The 17,364-nt window shown below is 55.7% G+C and overlaps 1 protein-coding gene across 3 annotated transcripts in view; it reads right to left on the reverse strand.

Moving 5' to 3' along the window:
- The window catches only part of CAPN9 (calpain 9), a 43,751-nt gene extending 31,065 nt beyond the window's left edge, over window positions 1-12,686 (reverse strand). For 2 of the 3 annotated variants that reach the window (XM_007086010.3, XM_007086009.3), the window contains exons 1-4: window positions 12,474-12,686; window positions 5,916-5,985; window positions 1,741-1,859; window positions 137-270 (exon numbers count right to left, since the gene is read on the reverse strand). In XM_007086010.3, the coding sequence (XP_007086072.1) occupies window positions 137-270; window positions 1,741-1,859; window positions 5,916-5,985; window positions 12,474-12,686 (536 nt within the window). The remainder of the gene's footprint in view (window positions 1-136; window positions 271-1,740; window positions 1,860-5,915; window positions 5,986-12,473) is intronic. The other variant, XM_042960560.1, reaches the window with a different exon arrangement.
- Between the last annotated feature and the right edge of the window lie 4,678 nt (window positions 12,687-17,364).

Consider the following 17,364-nt stretch of genomic DNA (forward strand, 5'->3'; position numbering starts at 1 on the left):
AGAGGGTTGGCCACACGGGGCCACACCTGTGAACTCTGTGTCCCTGGTCATTGAAGCTCTCTGAAAAGGCTCTGGGGATAGAGACCACTTCTTGGACCTGCCTGGCCCTTGGCCTGGCCCTGCAGGGGGCACTCACTTGGCGTAGGCTTTTTCCAGCAGGGCACTCCAGAACTCTCTGTGGTCGGCCGAGTGGAGGAAGATCAGGCGGTCCCTGAAGGTGGGCAGTCGGTCATCGATGACCACATCCAGCCATTCGCTGTGCTGCCAGAACTGTTGGCCGGATGGAGATGGAAACCATGGGGGTGAGGCACAGGGGAAGTCCAGCCCCATCTGTAAAGGCTTGGCTCTTTCTCCCACCCCGGGTTCCCTTGGCACTTCCTCCCTCCGACCAAACCTCCCTTAGGGTCTTGAGGAAACTCACACGTGGGTTCCATGATGGGTCCCCTGGACTTTGTCCACCAAGCATCCCACCCCACCGCTGGCAGCGGATTGGAGACCCAGTGTCGACCCATCAAAGCCAGGGTCACACGTGGACACTGCAGGGTGGGCCGAGTTAGCTCCTCTCTCCCGAGGGAAGGGGGTCGTGTGGGGTTTGCTCCGCTCCTGCGCAGCTCGCTTCTCCATGTCCCTCTCTCCACCAATCGCAGGTTGTCTTGGATGTCCCTGCCTCTTGAGTTGCCTCCTTGCCCGGGGGCGGAAACTCTATAACTGATCTCTTTTGGCCATTCACACACAGAGAGAGGCTGTGGTGGGGCGCACTCGTGCCACGTGTGCCGACACCAGGTGAGCGTGCATGCACCCGTATGTACGCGCGCATGCGTTCTTGTGTGTTCACACACGTACCTATAAGCGAGTCCAGGTACGTGTGTGAGCGCATATGTTCACATACGTGTACGCGTGCATTCGTGTGCATGCATGCACACGTGTGTGAGTGCATCCATGTCAGAACTCAGATTGCCGGCCTTGGGGATGGAGGGGACGGGGTTGGCCCAGGCATGTCAGGACAGCAATGTGTGCCTGCCCCGTGCTGCCCCCTTCATCGGATCCTTTTAGTTCTGTGAACACCCCACGAGCTCGATATCAGTCCTTGTTTCTCCAGACAGCTTGTGAAGGCCGGGGTCCCTAGGAAATCTGCCTGAGGTCACCCACATAGGCACAGGGACAGGCGGGCATCCGTGGGTGGGCAGCTCTGCACAGGGACTACAGGGAGAGGTGGGGAGAGGACAGGGAACAGAGTAGAAAGAAAACTGCAAACGGATTCCCAGGCAGGCCGTGCCCACGTGAGGCTCTGCGCGGGTCCCACGGGGGCGACGCGTGTCCTGCCAGGACCCCAGCAGGTGACGTCTCAGTGCTTCTCTCTGTTTCTATTTCTTACCCTCACACACGTTTCCAAATCTGTGTTTCGTCAATAAGGAGAATCTCTCGGTTTGAGAAAAATATGAGAAATAATCCACTCCCTGAGAGGTATAAGGTTTTAGGCCATTTACGCTGAACGCACAAGATATTCCAAAGACGAAAACCTGTAGCGTGGGCCTGCAGACTTGCCAAAGTTCTGGATATATTCCGAACGCGGTCCTTCGAGTGCGTTTAGACGTTAGCCCTTGACAAAGCCCAGTTTGGGGTGCGGCTTTCCCACAGATGGGGGCGCATTCCTCCCGGGATTACCAAGCAGCTGAAGAGGCGGGTGGTGTCACATTGGACCCCAAAGACCTAGCTCTACCGGCCAAGGCCCCCTCTTACCTGGAAGTGGAATATCCCGGCATAACCGGGTCCGAAGCTTTGGTCCTGGGGGACGACTCGAACCAGAGCTTTTTCATTCAGCGTCAGGGAGGCGATGGCAGCTAATAGCCAGCAGTCGCCTGCGAAATGAAGGCCATAAATCACAGTGTTCATCGCCCAGTTCACAGTAAATTGGGAAACTCTACGCCAGAAGCAGAAGTGGGGGCGTTCCAGATGTGGCCGCGTCTTTTCCGCGTTTAAGGAAACGGACAGAATACCACCAAAGACCTCTGCTCCCCACCCCCCCGCCCCTGCCACCTTCTGCCTCCCTTCCTGGCTCTTCCCTTGCCCGGTTTATCACGCACAGCTGTTGTCGGCTGGCCAGCGTTATAGGATACGCTCACTTGGGTTTCAGACATATGCTCCGTTATGCATCAGCTCTGTGCAGTTCCAGAAACTTCCCCTCCAGAGGGCGAAGCCTCCATATGTCCGTGTCAGCGTGCGCTGGGTAAATAGGCAATTCATAAGCGCAGCCCAGGAAATTAGGGGGCCCTCAGAAATAGCCCTTGCAAGTGCCTGGGGAGTATATTTACGGCACCGAGGCCTCCCCACAGCCCAGACTCAGTGTAGTTAGAGATCGCAGTAGCTCCAATTATTATTATTTTTTAACTTTTTAAAAAATGTTTATTTATGAGAGAGGCAGAGACAGAATGCGAGTGGGTTAGGGGCAGAGCGAGAGGGAGACGCGGGATCCGAAGCAGGCTCCAGACTCTGAGCTGTCAGCCCAGAGCCCGACGCGGGGCTCGAACTCACGAGCCGCGAGATCACCACCTGGGCTGAAGTCGGACGCTCAGCCGACTGAGCCACCCAGGCGCGCCTCCAATTATTTTTCATTGTCAAGGTTTGCTGACTGATCTACGGATTTCTGCAGCGATGTCTTCATGATAACACACATCTAGAGGACAACTGCAAGGTGCAGTCAGATCTCAGACCATAGTGATCTGCGCTGTACCAGACGGACGCAGCCACTTGCCCGCGTTGAGAATGGAATGAGCCCCTCTCTTCATTGCTGCTTGGGAACTAGGGGTGAGCAGATATTTGGAAGTATCCATTTAACCAACAGGAACCCCTCTGTTTTCTCCCAGATCTATCTGTTTGCCATAGATACCACCACCGTCGTTGGAATTCAAGACCCCGTCGCCCTCAGCCGGGTTTCCCCGGGGCTCACATTTCTGGAAAAGACCATATACCCCATGACCCCTTTCTGATTGTTGTGCACAGGCAGGAGAGACTCACAGAAGGCCTAGCATCAGGGAAACGACTCCCAGAGTCGCTCTGCTTCTGGCTTTCCCTAGGGTGTCCCCCAGGGGGCACAGGCCACAGGTTTCGAATGCCTCAGCCGCTCTTTGGCAGCCTGGGGTCCGGCCTTGGAGAGATGGTAATGAGAAAGGACACAGGATCACTTGTTCAGCAAGGTTCACTGAGTGCCTCCTGGGAGGCGGTCCCTGCTTTCAGCTCTGGGGTCTGATGGAGGGGCCCCTGCTGTGGGGCTGACCTCCTCCCCACTCTTCTCCAAGTTATGGCTTTGCCTGGTGCAGGAAAATGCCTTTCTTTTCCTGAGAGTGTGGCAGATCGTGTCTCTTCAGCCAGGAATGCCCTGAGCGTTTGAAGGAGGAGATTCAGAAGCCGGGCTATTCACACAACTTAAACCAAAGGGGAAAACTCAAGAGCAAAGCAATATTGCTTTATCTCTGCTGGGCCCGTACGGATGCAGGGTATTGCTTATCCCAGCGCTATGCCCAGAATAAGGGTACCCTCTCAAGGTCAGTTTGTTGGGCAGCCGGATGAACAGACAATAGCAGGCAGGGGGCCGCCAACCGGGAGAGGTGGGAGATGGTGATGTTCTAGCTTTTATTTTGGGTGGCAGACTCACAGCTGTTCATTTTATTGTTAGCCCTCATTGTGCACACATATGTACAGTATTTGGAAATAATAAAATTGTTATAAAGTACTAGTTACAGGGGCACCTGGGTGGCTCAGTTAAGCATCCGACTTCAGCTCAGGTCATGATCTCGCGGTCTGTGAGTTCGAGCCCTGCGTCGGGGTCTGTGCTGATGGCTCAGAGCCTGGAGCCTGCTTTGGATTCTGTGTCTCTCTCTCTCTCTGCCCCTCCCTCCCTCATTCTCTCTCTCTCTCTCTCTCTCTCTCTCTCTCTCTCTCTCAAAAATATAAACACTAAAAAAATAAAGAAAACAAAATAATAGTTACAATCAACACCAGCTAAGGTTAAATATGCAGTTGTAATTCCAAATGGGTGTTTGCACTCCTGTGACAAACCAAAACTTTGAAACACAAAGAAGCCTGTACGATGACTTTCTAAGCGAGGGGGCAGTGAAGGGAGATAGAGGAAGAGTTTGGGGGTGAGATGAGAGAGAAGATGAGGAAGGGACAGACAGAGTCTCCCGGAGAAGGCTTACCCTCAACAAGTGAAGACCAATCTGAATGTAAATAGTTTCAGAAGGTCAAAGTTCTAGCTAGGCTGTCTAATTCTATCATCTATGTACAGTTGACCTTTGAACAACATGGGGGTAAGGGGCACCGATCCCTGGCACAACTGGGAATCCATGTATAACTTCTGGCTCCCCCTAAAATTAACAACCGGTAGCCTACTGTTGACTGAAGGCCTTAGTGATAAGTCGATTAACACATATTTTGAATGTTATATGTATCCTGTACTGCACGCCTACAATAAAGTAAGCCAGAGGGGCGCCTGGGTGGCTCGGTCGCTTATGCGTCCGACTTCGGCTCAGGTCATGATCTCACGGGTCGTGGGTTCGAGCCCCACGTCGGGCTCTGTGCTGACAGCTCGGAGCCTGGAGCCTGCTTCGGATTCTGTGTCTCCCTCTCCCTTTCTGCCTCTCCCCAGCTCGTGCTCTGTCTCTCTGAAATGTTAAGTGTAAACATTTAAAAAAGTTTTAAGGTAGAAAAAAGAAAATGTTAGTAAGAAAGTCATGAGGAAGAGAAAATCCATTGGCAGTACAATACTATATTTATACAAAAAAAAATCCATGGGTAAGTGGACTCATGTTGTATCATTGTATCTCTCTTTGTATCTATCATCTATGTATCTATGTATCTATCATCTATGTATCTTCTATCTATCTTCATCATCATCATCATCTATGTATCTTATCTATCATCTATCTATGTATCTTCTATGTATCTATGTATCTATCTATCTATCATCTATGTATCTTCTATGTATCTATGTATCTATCTATCTATTATCTATCTGTGTATCTTCTATCTATCTATCTATCTATCTATCGTCTATGTATCTTCTATCTATCTATCAATCTATCTATCTATCTATCTATCAATCTATCTACCAACTAACATCCCTCTAGGTTTGTGAGTCTGGGTTCAATGTTTGGGTAGCTGGGTCATTGAGCACGGTCAGCTGTGAATCCGGGCCTCATAAGCTTACAGCTCCACTGGTATTTTTTTTTTTTTTTAGAAGGTCTTTTTTTTTTTTTCCATAAATAGAATAAAGGTAAACCCAGTCCAATTTTGGACTAAATCCTGAAATGCAAGATCCAATGTAACTGACTGGGGAGCACTCTCGGATCAATTGTAGGAAGGAGATTGTGAAGCTCCGGGGTGGGGGGGGGTGCCCCAAAGTCTGAGCCCCTGGGCGGCATAATGGTTAAGAGCAAGTTCAGATCCCGACTGCTCAGCTATCGCTCCTGTGACTCATGTTACTTAGCCTCCCTCAGCTTCGGGTTCTCATTTATAAAATTGGAAAGGTCACTGGGAGGCTGACATGGTGATGAGTTAATGCATTAGCTGTGTCATGGTGCAGGGAGCCAGACCGGCGTCACCGGGCATCTCTGTTCTCTGTAAACTCCTGGGTCGCGAGCCCCACACCGTAGGCACACCCACCCCCAGGGAACAAGAGTACAAGTCGCCCAGAGTCTTCTGGGCTCCATCTGGGGGCACAGACTGGCAGACTGGGAGGGAGGAGAGGAGGAAGCAGCAGGGGGCAGCAGTGCTGTTCCCCCAAACCCTGTGCCCCTTGGGTTTCCAGGGTCCCGTGCTGCCCTTGTCACAGAGGCAGCTCAGAGGCCCTCTCCTGCTGGCCCCTACGGGTGCTCTGTCCAACCCCCCTCTCTCCATGCCCCATCTCCCCCACTTACCAAGCTCCCCCTGGCAGATATCTGTCCTGGTGGCCCCTCCAAGGATGAATTCTGGGTTTTCCACTATTTCCTGGAAGAACAAAGGCGATACTGAAGTGAGGCCCGCCACGTCCTGGGCCGGTGTGCTTAGAGCAGCTGCAGGGTCTCTCTCCGTTCTGGGAGCAGAGGGCTCTTTCCTGTATTTGATTCTTTTCCTACGGAGGGACGCCACAAACCTGGGCCTGTCTCTGGGAGACATCCCTCATCCCCTGGGGAGAGGTCCTACCCTCTGCGCGGTCCCTCAGTGCAGTCCTCTGGTCAGACAACTCCTGCCATGCCAGGCTGCAAAGCAGGACCAGGAACCGAAGGTTCTCACTGCCACTCAGGCCCTGGGCTAGGAGTTAGGGGGAGCATGAGTTCGAATCCTGACTCCCGGCTTACGGGCATTACACCTTCTGTGGGCTTCAAATGCCTCATCTTAAAATGGGGTGATACAGGGGCACCTGGGTGGCTCAGTCGGTTAAGCGTCCTACTTCGGCTCAGGTCATGATCTCACAGTCCGTGAGTTCATGCCCCGCGTCGGGCTCTGTGCTGATAGCTCAGAGCCTGGAGCCTGTTTCAGATTCTGTGTCTCCCTCTCTCTCTGACCCTCCCCTGTTCTCATGCTCTGTCTCTCTGTCTCAAAAATCAATAAAAACATTAAAAAAAATTTTTTTTTAATGGGGTAATACGCCACACACTGGTGTCTAGGATTAAATACAAATTTCCACTCTCCCCACCCAGCTTCTTTCTTTTTTAAAATATGTATTGTGTGTATATATATATGCAGTAAAACCTTGGTTTGCGAGCATAATTCGTTCTGGAAACATGCTTGTAATCCAAAGCACTTGTATATCAAACCGGACTTCCCCATAAGAAATCATGGAAACTCAGATGATTGTTCTGCAACCCAAAAATATTCATATAAGAATGATTACAATACTGTGATATAACAAAATAAGGAAAATGCAAAATATAAAGAAAAAATAAACAAATTAACCTGTACTTCCCTTTGAAAAGCTTCGTGGCTGGTGTGAGGGAGACAAGAGAGAGGAGGGTTATTGTGTAGGACGACTTTCACTATCACTGATGGAATCACGGCTGTTTGTTGGTCCAATGGCATCTTTTTCTTTTGGTGCAACTTTAACAAGGAACCTAGCCAATGACCCAGAATGAAGCAAAGCATTCCTAAGCTCACTCTTGTATGGAAAAGCAAAGGACTGTCCTTAGGTGCTTAGAAGCGACAAAAAATACACGAGTCCCAGTTGCGGGAACTTTCCAACATCCTGAAAAATCTCTGATTTCTGCCAAACACCATGGCCTGAGACTGAGCGTTTGAGCATGGGAGATGATCACCCACAATCCTGCGGTGAGAGACAGAGAGACAGAGAGAGAGGGAGAGAGACAGAGAGAGAGAACCATTGGCTCAGTTGTGGTCATGTGACGTTGGGCATCACGTACTACTTGTATTGCAAGACATTGCTGGTTTATAGAGTTAAAATTTATTAGAAATGTTTGCTCACCTTGTGGAATACTCACAGAACAAGTTACTTGCAGTTCAAGGTTTTACCATATATATATATATATATGCACACACACACATATACACATGCACATACACACTATATAGTGGGAGATATGTGCATATATCTCTCATGTCACTTTACCTCAGTGCATTATATATATTCTATTATATAGTTCACATATTATATTATTGTGTATACATAGTTATTTATACATACACTTATATATACAGAGAGATAAGCATAAAACATTAACAAAAAGGCATTTGAAAGCAATTGTATAAAACTCATATTTTCTTTCCAGTTTTCTGGGGCACCAGTCTCCATTCCTGGCACGGACTATGGCAAAGACCAAGACAGAGAAACTCCCTGCCCCCTGCCCAGTGAGGGGGGACAGACCGGAAACAAGCGAGCAGACATACAAGTTCAGGAGCGCTGAGCACCGGGATGGAAAGTGATGGCGTGAGGCGCAGGCTATTTTAGCTGGAACAGTCAGGGAGGGCGTCTCCGAGAAGCAGGCAGTTGAGTAGGGAGTCGGGTGAAGGTCCAGGGAGAGGAAACAACAAATCATGAGACAGAGAGGAAAGTTCTGGCATACAGCAGATGCTTGGTCATTTTAACTGGATCTGAGTGCAGGCTGAGTAAGGGGCTTTCCTGCTTATTTCCAGAAACAGGACTGGAAGGAGAGGTCCTCACCAGTCCCGGGGTGGATGCCTCAGGGGACAGCTCTGCCCTGAAGGGGTTTCCTCAAGCTCCCCGGGACCCTGCTGCTCCTCTGGCCCGTGTCCCAAACAATCACCAGAGGACGGCGATTTCTTTGCGGGGAGGAGGACTTCTTAAGGCAAAGAGCCAAAGTATACAATGATGGTGCTCTCTCTGTAGCCCGCAGGATGCGCCCGCCTGGCACGGTGACGACCCCCAGAACATCTGCCCAGAGAGCGCCGCTTGGCCTCATTTTCCAATATTTCAGGAAACTCGGGCCAGGAGAACTTCTGAACACCGTGCCATGGGTTCGCCAGGCCTAGCAGAGGTCTGAGCAACATCCAGAATGCAGTCCCCTCCAGTCCCGTCCTTAGCTCCAGGCGGGCTGAAGGGGGGGGGGGGGGGCTGTCACTGGATCACCCTAATCAATCTCCGGAAGGGCAGGAAGGGCAGCACAACGTGGTGGGGGACAGCTCCTCAACCAGGCCGGTGGGGACCCTCTCACACGTGCTGTGTCCCCTCCGTGAGCCCAGTTCCCCAGGGGGTTTGCAGGCAGCTCAGGGCTGGGCCGTGGGAAGGTGAGGTCCCCGCGGTAGCCCTCCCCGATCAGCAGAGGGGCTCGGCGCAGGCCATCTAACCTCTCCAGCCTCTGTCGCGCGACACACAGACCGCCCTCCTCCACCTTGGACATTCGGCGCCAGGTACGGAACGTGTATTGGAGCCCCTGCCCCGAAGGGGCACCCGGGGGCCTCCCACGGCGCTCCCTGCGCAGCCAGCCGCCCTCAGGGGGCGCTATAGGGCCCCAGCAAGCAGGACCCCCACTGCCGCGGTGGCTCACTCCCATAGTGGATGCAAAATGGACTGAAGCTTGGCAGATTCTGCCCAGCAGGCTGTGGCAGGTGCCGGGCCGCCTGGAGGCCAGATGGGACGTGGGCGACGGGCCCCGCCTGCTCCCTCTCTCGACCGTCCCCTCCCCCGCCTCCCGCCGGCCCATCCCCCCCCCCCCCCCAACGGCACCCCCTACGCCCGCAGCTGCCGCGGCCTCTGGGCTGCATCTTGCAGTCACTTGTTGTCCAGGAGACTTTTATCGAATTGCATCCAAACTGTGGTTTGATGGAGGAAAATACAAAGGGAGAAGCCTCAGAAACTGTCACCAAGTGAACACCCATCAGCCAGCCGGTGTCAAGCCCGGGGGTCCCCGGATGCGCGGCCGGGGCAGCGGTCCCTGCCGGGTGCCCGTGAGCGGCGGGGGTCGGGCGGTACGGGCGCCGTCCTGGAGGGTCTGAGGATGCGCATGCCCAAAGAAGGGGCACCGCGCGGCCAAGTGTTCGATGCCATGTGCCACGTGACCGCACGTGTTGACGGATGTGAGTTTCACGCGTGTGAAACGTGTGCGACCCGTGTAGGCGTGGGGCACAGATGGCCCGTGCACACGTCTCAGGCGCGTGCTGGCTCTGTGTGTATCTGGGTGCCCTGCCTGTGTGCCTGGGGTTCGTTCCGGAGGCATGTTTTTGCTCAGGGCCTGTTTGGTTCACTTGGTACATCATCAGGGGCTCAGCCTCACGCATAGACTTTTCTGTACCAAGTAATCAATTTAAAAGGGGGCAAAGTCACAGTTCTAACAAATTTGGAGAGGCCGGGCCCTATGATTGACAGGGGTGTGCTCCCCAGGGCCGCGGAGGTACGTGGGGACACGGGGTTGGTGGGGGGGGGGTTTCTCAGGACAGCCCTCGGCCTCTGGAGGCACAGGGGTAGGGGCCAGCTGCCTGGGCGGGGCAGTCATGGCCCCATGCCACAGTGTACCCAAGCTAGAGGGGTGTGGGCATCTTTACAAGGAGGTGCGGCCGGGGGTTTAGGCTGCGAAGTGAGGGAGGGGATCACATAGAAGAAAGCAGATGGACGCAGGCAGACAGGGAATCGAGGAGAAAAAGGCCAGATGAGACACTTGTGATCTAAGGAAGTCGGGCTGCAGGGGCCCAGGAAGACAGGCCCCTGGTTGACTGCACCGTGGTCCTCCGTGCCCGAGACCCGCCCCTCCCCACTCAGACCCACGGCCCTTTCCAGGCGGCCCCCTGGAGGTGATCTCACCTTCTCCCCAAGCAGAACGTGTCACCCCCCCCCCCCCACTGCGGGCCCCCAGGTGATCCCCTTCAGTGCACCCTTGCCCTGGGCTCCCTGGAGGGCAAGGCTGGCTGCGGACCGCCCTCTGGCTTCTCTGATTCCGGCCGCTCCTGTGCTCATGCCCGGCCTGCAAAGCACAGCGGTGTTTGACAAGAAGGTGGTGCTGGGGAGGGCACCCCGCCCCACGGTCCCCCTGGGCAGCTCCGCACTTGCAGCCCCAGCAGGCACCACCTAAGTGCAGGGCGGAAATGCAAACGGCACCCCAGCCACACAGGCCTTCTGGAGGGACACTGCTGCCATTTCCCTGCTGCCCCCCGGCCCCCGGCCCTGTGCCAGGGACCCTGGACCTCCGTCCAGCAAGAGGAATATCAGTCCTCACCCCCCACCCAGGCCCTTGCTCCCGATTTCACAGAAGTCTGCAAAAGCCCTCGGAGAGGAAGCAGAGAGGTGTGTTTCTGGGAATGAGGACAGAAGGGAAGGTCTGTCTTAGGTGCACGCGAAGTGAAAGGCAGAACAGACTCTGAGATTAAGTCCACAGGAAGGACAGCAACCCAGTCGACCTGAGTTAGATAAAGACGTCGTTGGGGCCCTCGGCCGAGGGCAGAGGGGCTGGGGTGTGCCGGGGGCTCTGGTCTGTGGGTGGCGGCCTCACCCGTCATTTGGGGCAATCCCAAGGGAGATCAGTAGCGAAGACGACTAGCTCCTAGAGCTGAGCTCTGGGACTCTGGGATCCCTCGGGGGTCCCGGTGGCCCTTGTTCCGCGGGGGGCCCGCCTCCGGGAATGGGAACAAAGGTGCTCCCCGCCCTGGCCTGTGCGCATCAAGCTTTCGTGCTGGAGAAAGTCCAGCTCTGGCCAAGAGAAGGGGAGTTGTAGGCAGCGGAATGACAGGTTACGCCAGAGGGTGGAGGGGCAGACTGCGGGGGCAGGGGGCCTCCCGGGCCCGGGAGGTGATGGTGTCCCGGTACAGTGACAGAGGGCAGCGATCACAGTGACACTTATTTACAGGCCCCTTTCTGCGTGCCCTACACATTAGCACAGGAATCCTTGCAACAGCCCAGCACAGGAAGCAGCATCGTTACCGCCCCCCCCCCGCCCGCTTCTGTGGAAGACAAAAGACCCCCCAGCAGCCGGGAGGGTCTTGTTCCCCCGGTTGGGGGTGCTGAAAAAGCTGCCTCTTCCAAGGTCATGGCTTTCAGGGGTACCGCATCCCGTGACTCATCGGTGAAGGGCACAGACACAGGTGGGCAGGTCACCCCCACACCAGGCGACTCTGAGAGCCCATCCCAGCTCCAGAGCGCCCCGTGCGGCTGGCCGAGGCCTTCGTGGGGCCCTATCCCAGCCCCCCGGGGCTCCTTCCGCCCACCCCTGCTCGTCTTTCCACAGGTGTTGGCCCCAAGGGCACCCATGATAAACTGACAAATGTCCTGCGGTCACTCTTTGTGCGGGGGTCCACCCAGCGTCTCAGCCCAGCCCTTTCTGTGCTCGCCCTGCCCGTGGCGACCCGTCCCCACGGGAGCCGCTCCCAGGCCAGTCCCCGCCTGGAGGGAATGACGGCCAGCGGCGCCCGGGCAGAGGTCAAGGCCTGACTAACCAGCACAGCAAATATTGACTCCTCGTGCTGGCGCCCCTAGGGACCATCTCCTCCAGACTGTTGGGGGTGGGGCAGCTCGGACACCGGCTCCCCTCCGGGAAGGCAGATGCGTGGTTCGGGGAGAGAAGCCCTGTGTTCCGTGCGTCCCGTGCATCCCCTTACTGAGCACTTGCTTGCTGAGCGACTGTCCATCCACACCGAGCACCCCGGCTGTGGCCAGAAGCTACAGGCACGTCACGTGCGCCCATGCGGCGAAAACGTGTCACCGGAGAGTTGGCTTGGATACGCTTTGATCCCCACTTGCGGCCGGCTGACAGGCCCCTCTCTGGAGCCAGGCCCCAGTCCCGGGCTCCCCTGGGTGGGAGTCAGAGAGCTGGGGGTGGGGTGTAGCCAGACACCCGGGAGCATCCCTGACCTGCCCATATGTGCCCCCTGTGTGTCGTTTCCCGTGCAAACCGCCCAGCATCTCAACAGTGGATTCGGCCGATGTGCCTGGCAGGTGTGTGTGTGTGTGTGTGTGTGCAGCCCCCCCTCCCAGGACCCCCTCTCCTGGGCTGCTGAGCCCCACCCCTGCCTGCACCCCCCGTTCCTGCTGTACTCACCCCTGGCCGTTTCCACACGAAGGGGATCTGGGGCCTCTCACTGTAGAAGAGAGAGGAGCTGTCGGCTGGGAAGTCTGCATCCTCAAACAGGATGCCCTTCTGCACACACTCCTGCCTCAGCTGCTCGAAGCTCTGGCCCGAGGAGTGGGTGGCGCGGGCGTCCTTGGGCACCGGGTGCTTCTGGGGCCCTGGGGCCCGATAGAGGTAGGGCATGGCTGCTCCCCTGGCAGGTGGGCTCCCGATAGGTGGGAAGAAGCAAGGCGACTGTGTCAGCCAGGAAGGAGCCAGCTCGGGGACACCTGGGCTGAGTGGCCCTTGGCCTCCACCTGTTTGCCTGGGAACCTCCCCGACACGACGGAAAGGAGGCACACCCTGATGGCAAACTGTGGAGAGGGCTCTCTGCCCTCCCTCCCAGGGCGCCTGCAGACCCAGGGGGAGCAGTGAGCCTGGGCCGATTCTGCTTCATGCACCGGGGAGACCCCGTGGGAGAGGATTGCGTTATGGGGAAAGAGGGCAAGAGGGCCGCTGCGTGAAGCCCCTGCTCTTCTTCTAAACACTTTACAAGGATTTCTCTGCGATTCTCGATATAGTCACGGTCGGCGTTGGAGTCACAGGGTCTTGCGTTAAAAGCCTGGGACTTGGGTTTTTACAGGACCCCCCAGTTCCCAGGAGTTTCAGCTTAGTTCCACACACTTTCTGTCGGGTGGACCCTGCCTCTTGCTGTACCGGGAATGTGTAGACCTCAAAGTTGTGACGCATGGCTTGAACTTCCAGTTTTGCCTAGGGTGACCTTGGACAGTCCGTGCCTGTTTCCTCGGAGTCAGGACAACAGCCAGGCAGACAGGTGTGACAGTATGAGGGTCATCCATTTCTGGTGGCACCTCCGTCAAGGAAATGATCACCAGCCCAGGTTTCTGAGAATTTCCCCTTCAAATGCCCCAGGGAAAGTGAAATTCAACACCGACCACGCCATTTAATGTGGGGCCTTCCCCACGCGCCAGGAATTTGGGTCCTTATTCCATTCCCATTACGTGGATCTCTGGACAGGGGTCTTTTCGCCTGGATCTCTCCCGTGGACTGAAAGAACCAGTTTTTTGCTTTTGGGGTTTTTTTTGGTCTTGTTTTGGTTTTTTTGTACGTTTCTTGTAATAAGTTCTGCCTGCTGGTCTCCAGCCCAGAGACACGGGTGGCTCTGAGCCCCGTAGGCCTCACAGGGCCCGTTCGTCATTTTAGCTGTATTTCCTTCCCCTTGGCAGAACAATCTGCTGAAGTGAATTCTAAATTAATTGATCCTTAGCGGGGCCTCGGGGGGCCTTCCAGTCCTTCCCTCCGCACACGTGGCCTGCAACGAATACGTTTTGCTCTCCTTTCTCCAGAGCAAGCCCGGGTGTTCGTGCATGGGACAGAGGGATGCAAGGATCATATCGGGGGGGGGGGGGGTGTCTGTGACGCCTCTGGGCAAAACTCAAGAACCAATGGTCTGAACCCTCACCCGGGTGCAGCCACTTGGTCCTCGGACTCCAGTGGGCTCGGACATTACCGCAGGGCAAACTCGTCACAAGTGCACAAAACAGATTTGATCCTGTACCGGGGGTTGTCCTGTTTTCCGCGCCTGGCTCAGCAGGCGATGGGTGCCGGTCAGGGCCGGCCACCTGCTGTGTGGGGAAGGGTGGAGGAAGACACCAGACGGCAGGTGAGCCGGGGTGCATGCCCAGTGTGCAGGTGGGAGGGGCGTGGCTTGCGCCAGCCAGGGGCGGTGGGAGGGACTGGTGGGAAGGGACAGGTTCTTTTCGGAGGGTTAGTAGTGTCAGGCCTTCCTCGTGGGGTGCTGGGACCCCGACCCGAATACAAGAACGGATGAGGGGTAGACCTAGACGTTCAAAACTTTGGATGCGATGGGAGGAAAATGCCCTCCTTGTTGCTGGTGGGAGTGCAGGGCGTAAACTGTTATAAGCACTTTGACTGTGGCTTATTAAACTCCATCAAAGGGGGCGCCTGGGTGGCTCAGTCGGTTGAGCGGCCGACTTCCGATCACGTCATGATCTCCCGGTTCCCGAGTTCGAGCCCCGCGTCGGGCTCTGTGCTGACAGCTCTGAGCCTGGAGCCCCGTTCAGGTCGTGTGTGTGTGTCTCTCTCTCTCTGCCCCCCACCCCCTGCTCGTGCTCTGTCTCTCTCTCTCTCTCTCTCTCTCGAAAATAAATAAAGATTTAAAAAATTAAAAAAAAAATTACAAACGCCCAGACCCCCTGAGCCAGCCATTTCCTCCTAGCAACTTCTCCAGCAGATAGACCCACACCCATGCAAAGGGAAAGACGGTGCCCGCTTATTCATTTCACCGCCACGCTGTTGACTTTAGAGACCGGCAGGTTCCACGATGTCAGCACGGAACCGTCTGCGGGGCTCGAACCCTGGCCGGTCTCTCGGCTCTGCCGCCTCCACCCCTGGTCAGGGCAACGCCTCGGTGGCAAAGGTGACCCTTCCTTCTCAGCCGTGGAAACGGTCATGGCCGGGCTGTCCAGCGTCATTGGAACCCCCTTCTGGCAACTAGGGAGTTTCCCCTCTTAGAAACCCTATTTCCTGGACCTGATTCCCAGGTCTTCCTCGCTGCCCAAGGCTACGTAACTCAAGCTCAGATGCACCTCAGATGCGCCCCCGCCCCCCACCCCGGGAGAGACTGGTTCCGAGCGACAGGTGGAGAAGCAGGAGAGAAGGAATTTGTTTTATGGGTGTTGTCGGTGCGAGGCGCTGGTGGAGGCATTCTGGGCCTGATGGCCTGTGTGCGGCAAGCTTTCGGTATCCTGTGTCAGCCTCCAGCGTGTCGGCCTGCGACACCAGGTCTCTGCCGGCCAGTGACATTTCTATAAAGAAGCCTCATGATGGCGCTGGCCATCGCATCCGGCTTTGTTCTGGGCCTCTGGCTTCCCTGTACCCTTTCACCAACGTTCTTTTGCTTTTTGTTTCCTTTAAAAACTTTTAAAAAATGTTTATTTTTGAGAGAAAGAGACAGAGTGTCCGCAAGAGAGGGGCAGAGAGAGAGGGAGGCACAGAGTCCCACGCAGGCTCCAGGCGCCGGGCCGTCGGCACAGCGCCCGACGCGGGGCTCGAACTCCCGGACCGCGAGATCATGACCTGAGCCGAAGTCGGATGCTTAACCGTCCGAGCCCACCAGGAGCCCCACTTTTGCCGCTGTGGCTTGCAACTAGGAATCCTGGGGCCGGTGGAAACCCTTGGCTTATCTGCACGTGGTATCCGGGTCCCGGAACCTGGGTGGGCTCGCAGGCTCCCCTCTGCCTGAACAGCCTCGGTGCCCCTTCTTGTCTGGTACCCACACAGGCCCCCTGTGAAGCTGTCTGCTCCCACAGAAGCAAACGGCACCCGGCGCAGAGAGCACTGTTGGCAGAGTCCCCTACAAACGTTTGGGGTTTTCTACTGCTCTCCGTCTGCAGGTTGAACCGAGAGGAGGGTTGGGTGGGTGGAGGCAATGACTTCAGAGGTGGAACTCATTCTCACCTTTGACTTCTCCCCACCGCCCCCCCCCACCCCCCACCCCACCCCATTGCCAGGAACATTTCCCACTTCCTCTCCGTGCCCTGTGGGAACTTTTCTTATGCCCTTACACTCCTTCTCTTGGACTTTTTGACTTAGAGAGGGGGCTCGATGACCTTAATATGCCAGGTTTGGTTCTGGGTAAGTAAGGTAGCTCGGGAAGTTTAGAGAAAATGCTTTCTCAACTGACTAAATGTGCTTAGCTTCAGACTGTTTCCTCACTGTGGACTTAATCTCTGTCTGGGAGCTCAGGGCTGGGCCCTTGGCTGGCTTCTGTCCTTGTCAGGTGATTGTCAGTGTGGCCACGGAGGTTTTGCAGCCGCTCTGGTAAGAGGAGGGTCTGTGTTCCCAGCCTGAGTCCGGGCCCGGCCTGCGAGCTAGTCTGCACCGGGACACGGTTGCAGATGCACTGACGTGTGAGTCCCCTGGCCCCTGGACACCCTGGGACTTCTGCCCGGTCCTGAGAACCCTTGTGGCACCGTGTCCACAAGCCCTGGCCAGTGTGCTGCTGCGCGAGGGGCCGCGGGGAGAGAGGGTCCAGCCATCTCGGCTGTCCAGAGCCATCCCAGCTCCGTCGTGCCCTTCCGAGCCAGCTCTGGTGGAGATAGCAGAGCCCGCCCAGAGCAGGAAGCCCGGCTGAGCCCGATGTGAAACACCAACCACGGACTCATGAAGGACCATGTGCTGTTTAAAGCCCTTCAGCTGGAGGTGGGTTGTTATGCAGCGAAAGCTAACTGATACACCTCCCAGGAAACAATAAATATGGGGGCCGTCATCCTGAGGTAGCCAGGAGCTCAGCATGACTGGGGGGGGTAAACACCCACTGGTTTGGGATTTAGCGTTGAAAAAAAGATCCCTGGGGGCGCCTGGGTGGCTTAGTGGATTGAGCATCGGACTCTTGATTTTGGCTCAGGTCACGATCCCAAGGCGCGTGGGATCGAGCCCCGCGTCTCTCTCGTCCTCTGCCCCGCCCCCTGACTCATGCGCTTTCTCTAGCTAAAGAAAAAAAACAAGTAAATAAATAATTTTGAAAAATCCCTGTTACGCATCATTTTCTAAATCGGATAAATTTGGTCTGGGGAGCCTGGGTGGCTCAGCCGGTTAAGCGTCCGACTTCAGCTCTGGTCATGATCTCACGTGAGTTCGAGCCCCGCAGCGGGCTGTGGTGCTGACAGCTCGGAGCCTGGAGCCTGCTTCGGATTCTGTGTCTCCCTCTCTCTCTGCCCCTCCCCTGCTCACTCTCTCTCTCTCAAAAATAAACATTATATAAATAAATAAATTTGGTCTGAGCTCCCAGTCTGCAGAACTGATGAGAAAGGTCAGCTCAGTTCGTTTTGGGGAGGGC

The sequence above is a fragment of the Panthera tigris genome, chromosome D2, assembly GCF_018350195.1.
Source record: "Panthera tigris isolate Pti1 chromosome D2, P.tigris_Pti1_mat1.1, whole genome shotgun sequence".
In the NCBI taxonomy this organism is placed as follows: domain Eukaryota; kingdom Metazoa; phylum Chordata; class Mammalia; order Carnivora; family Felidae; genus Panthera; species Panthera tigris.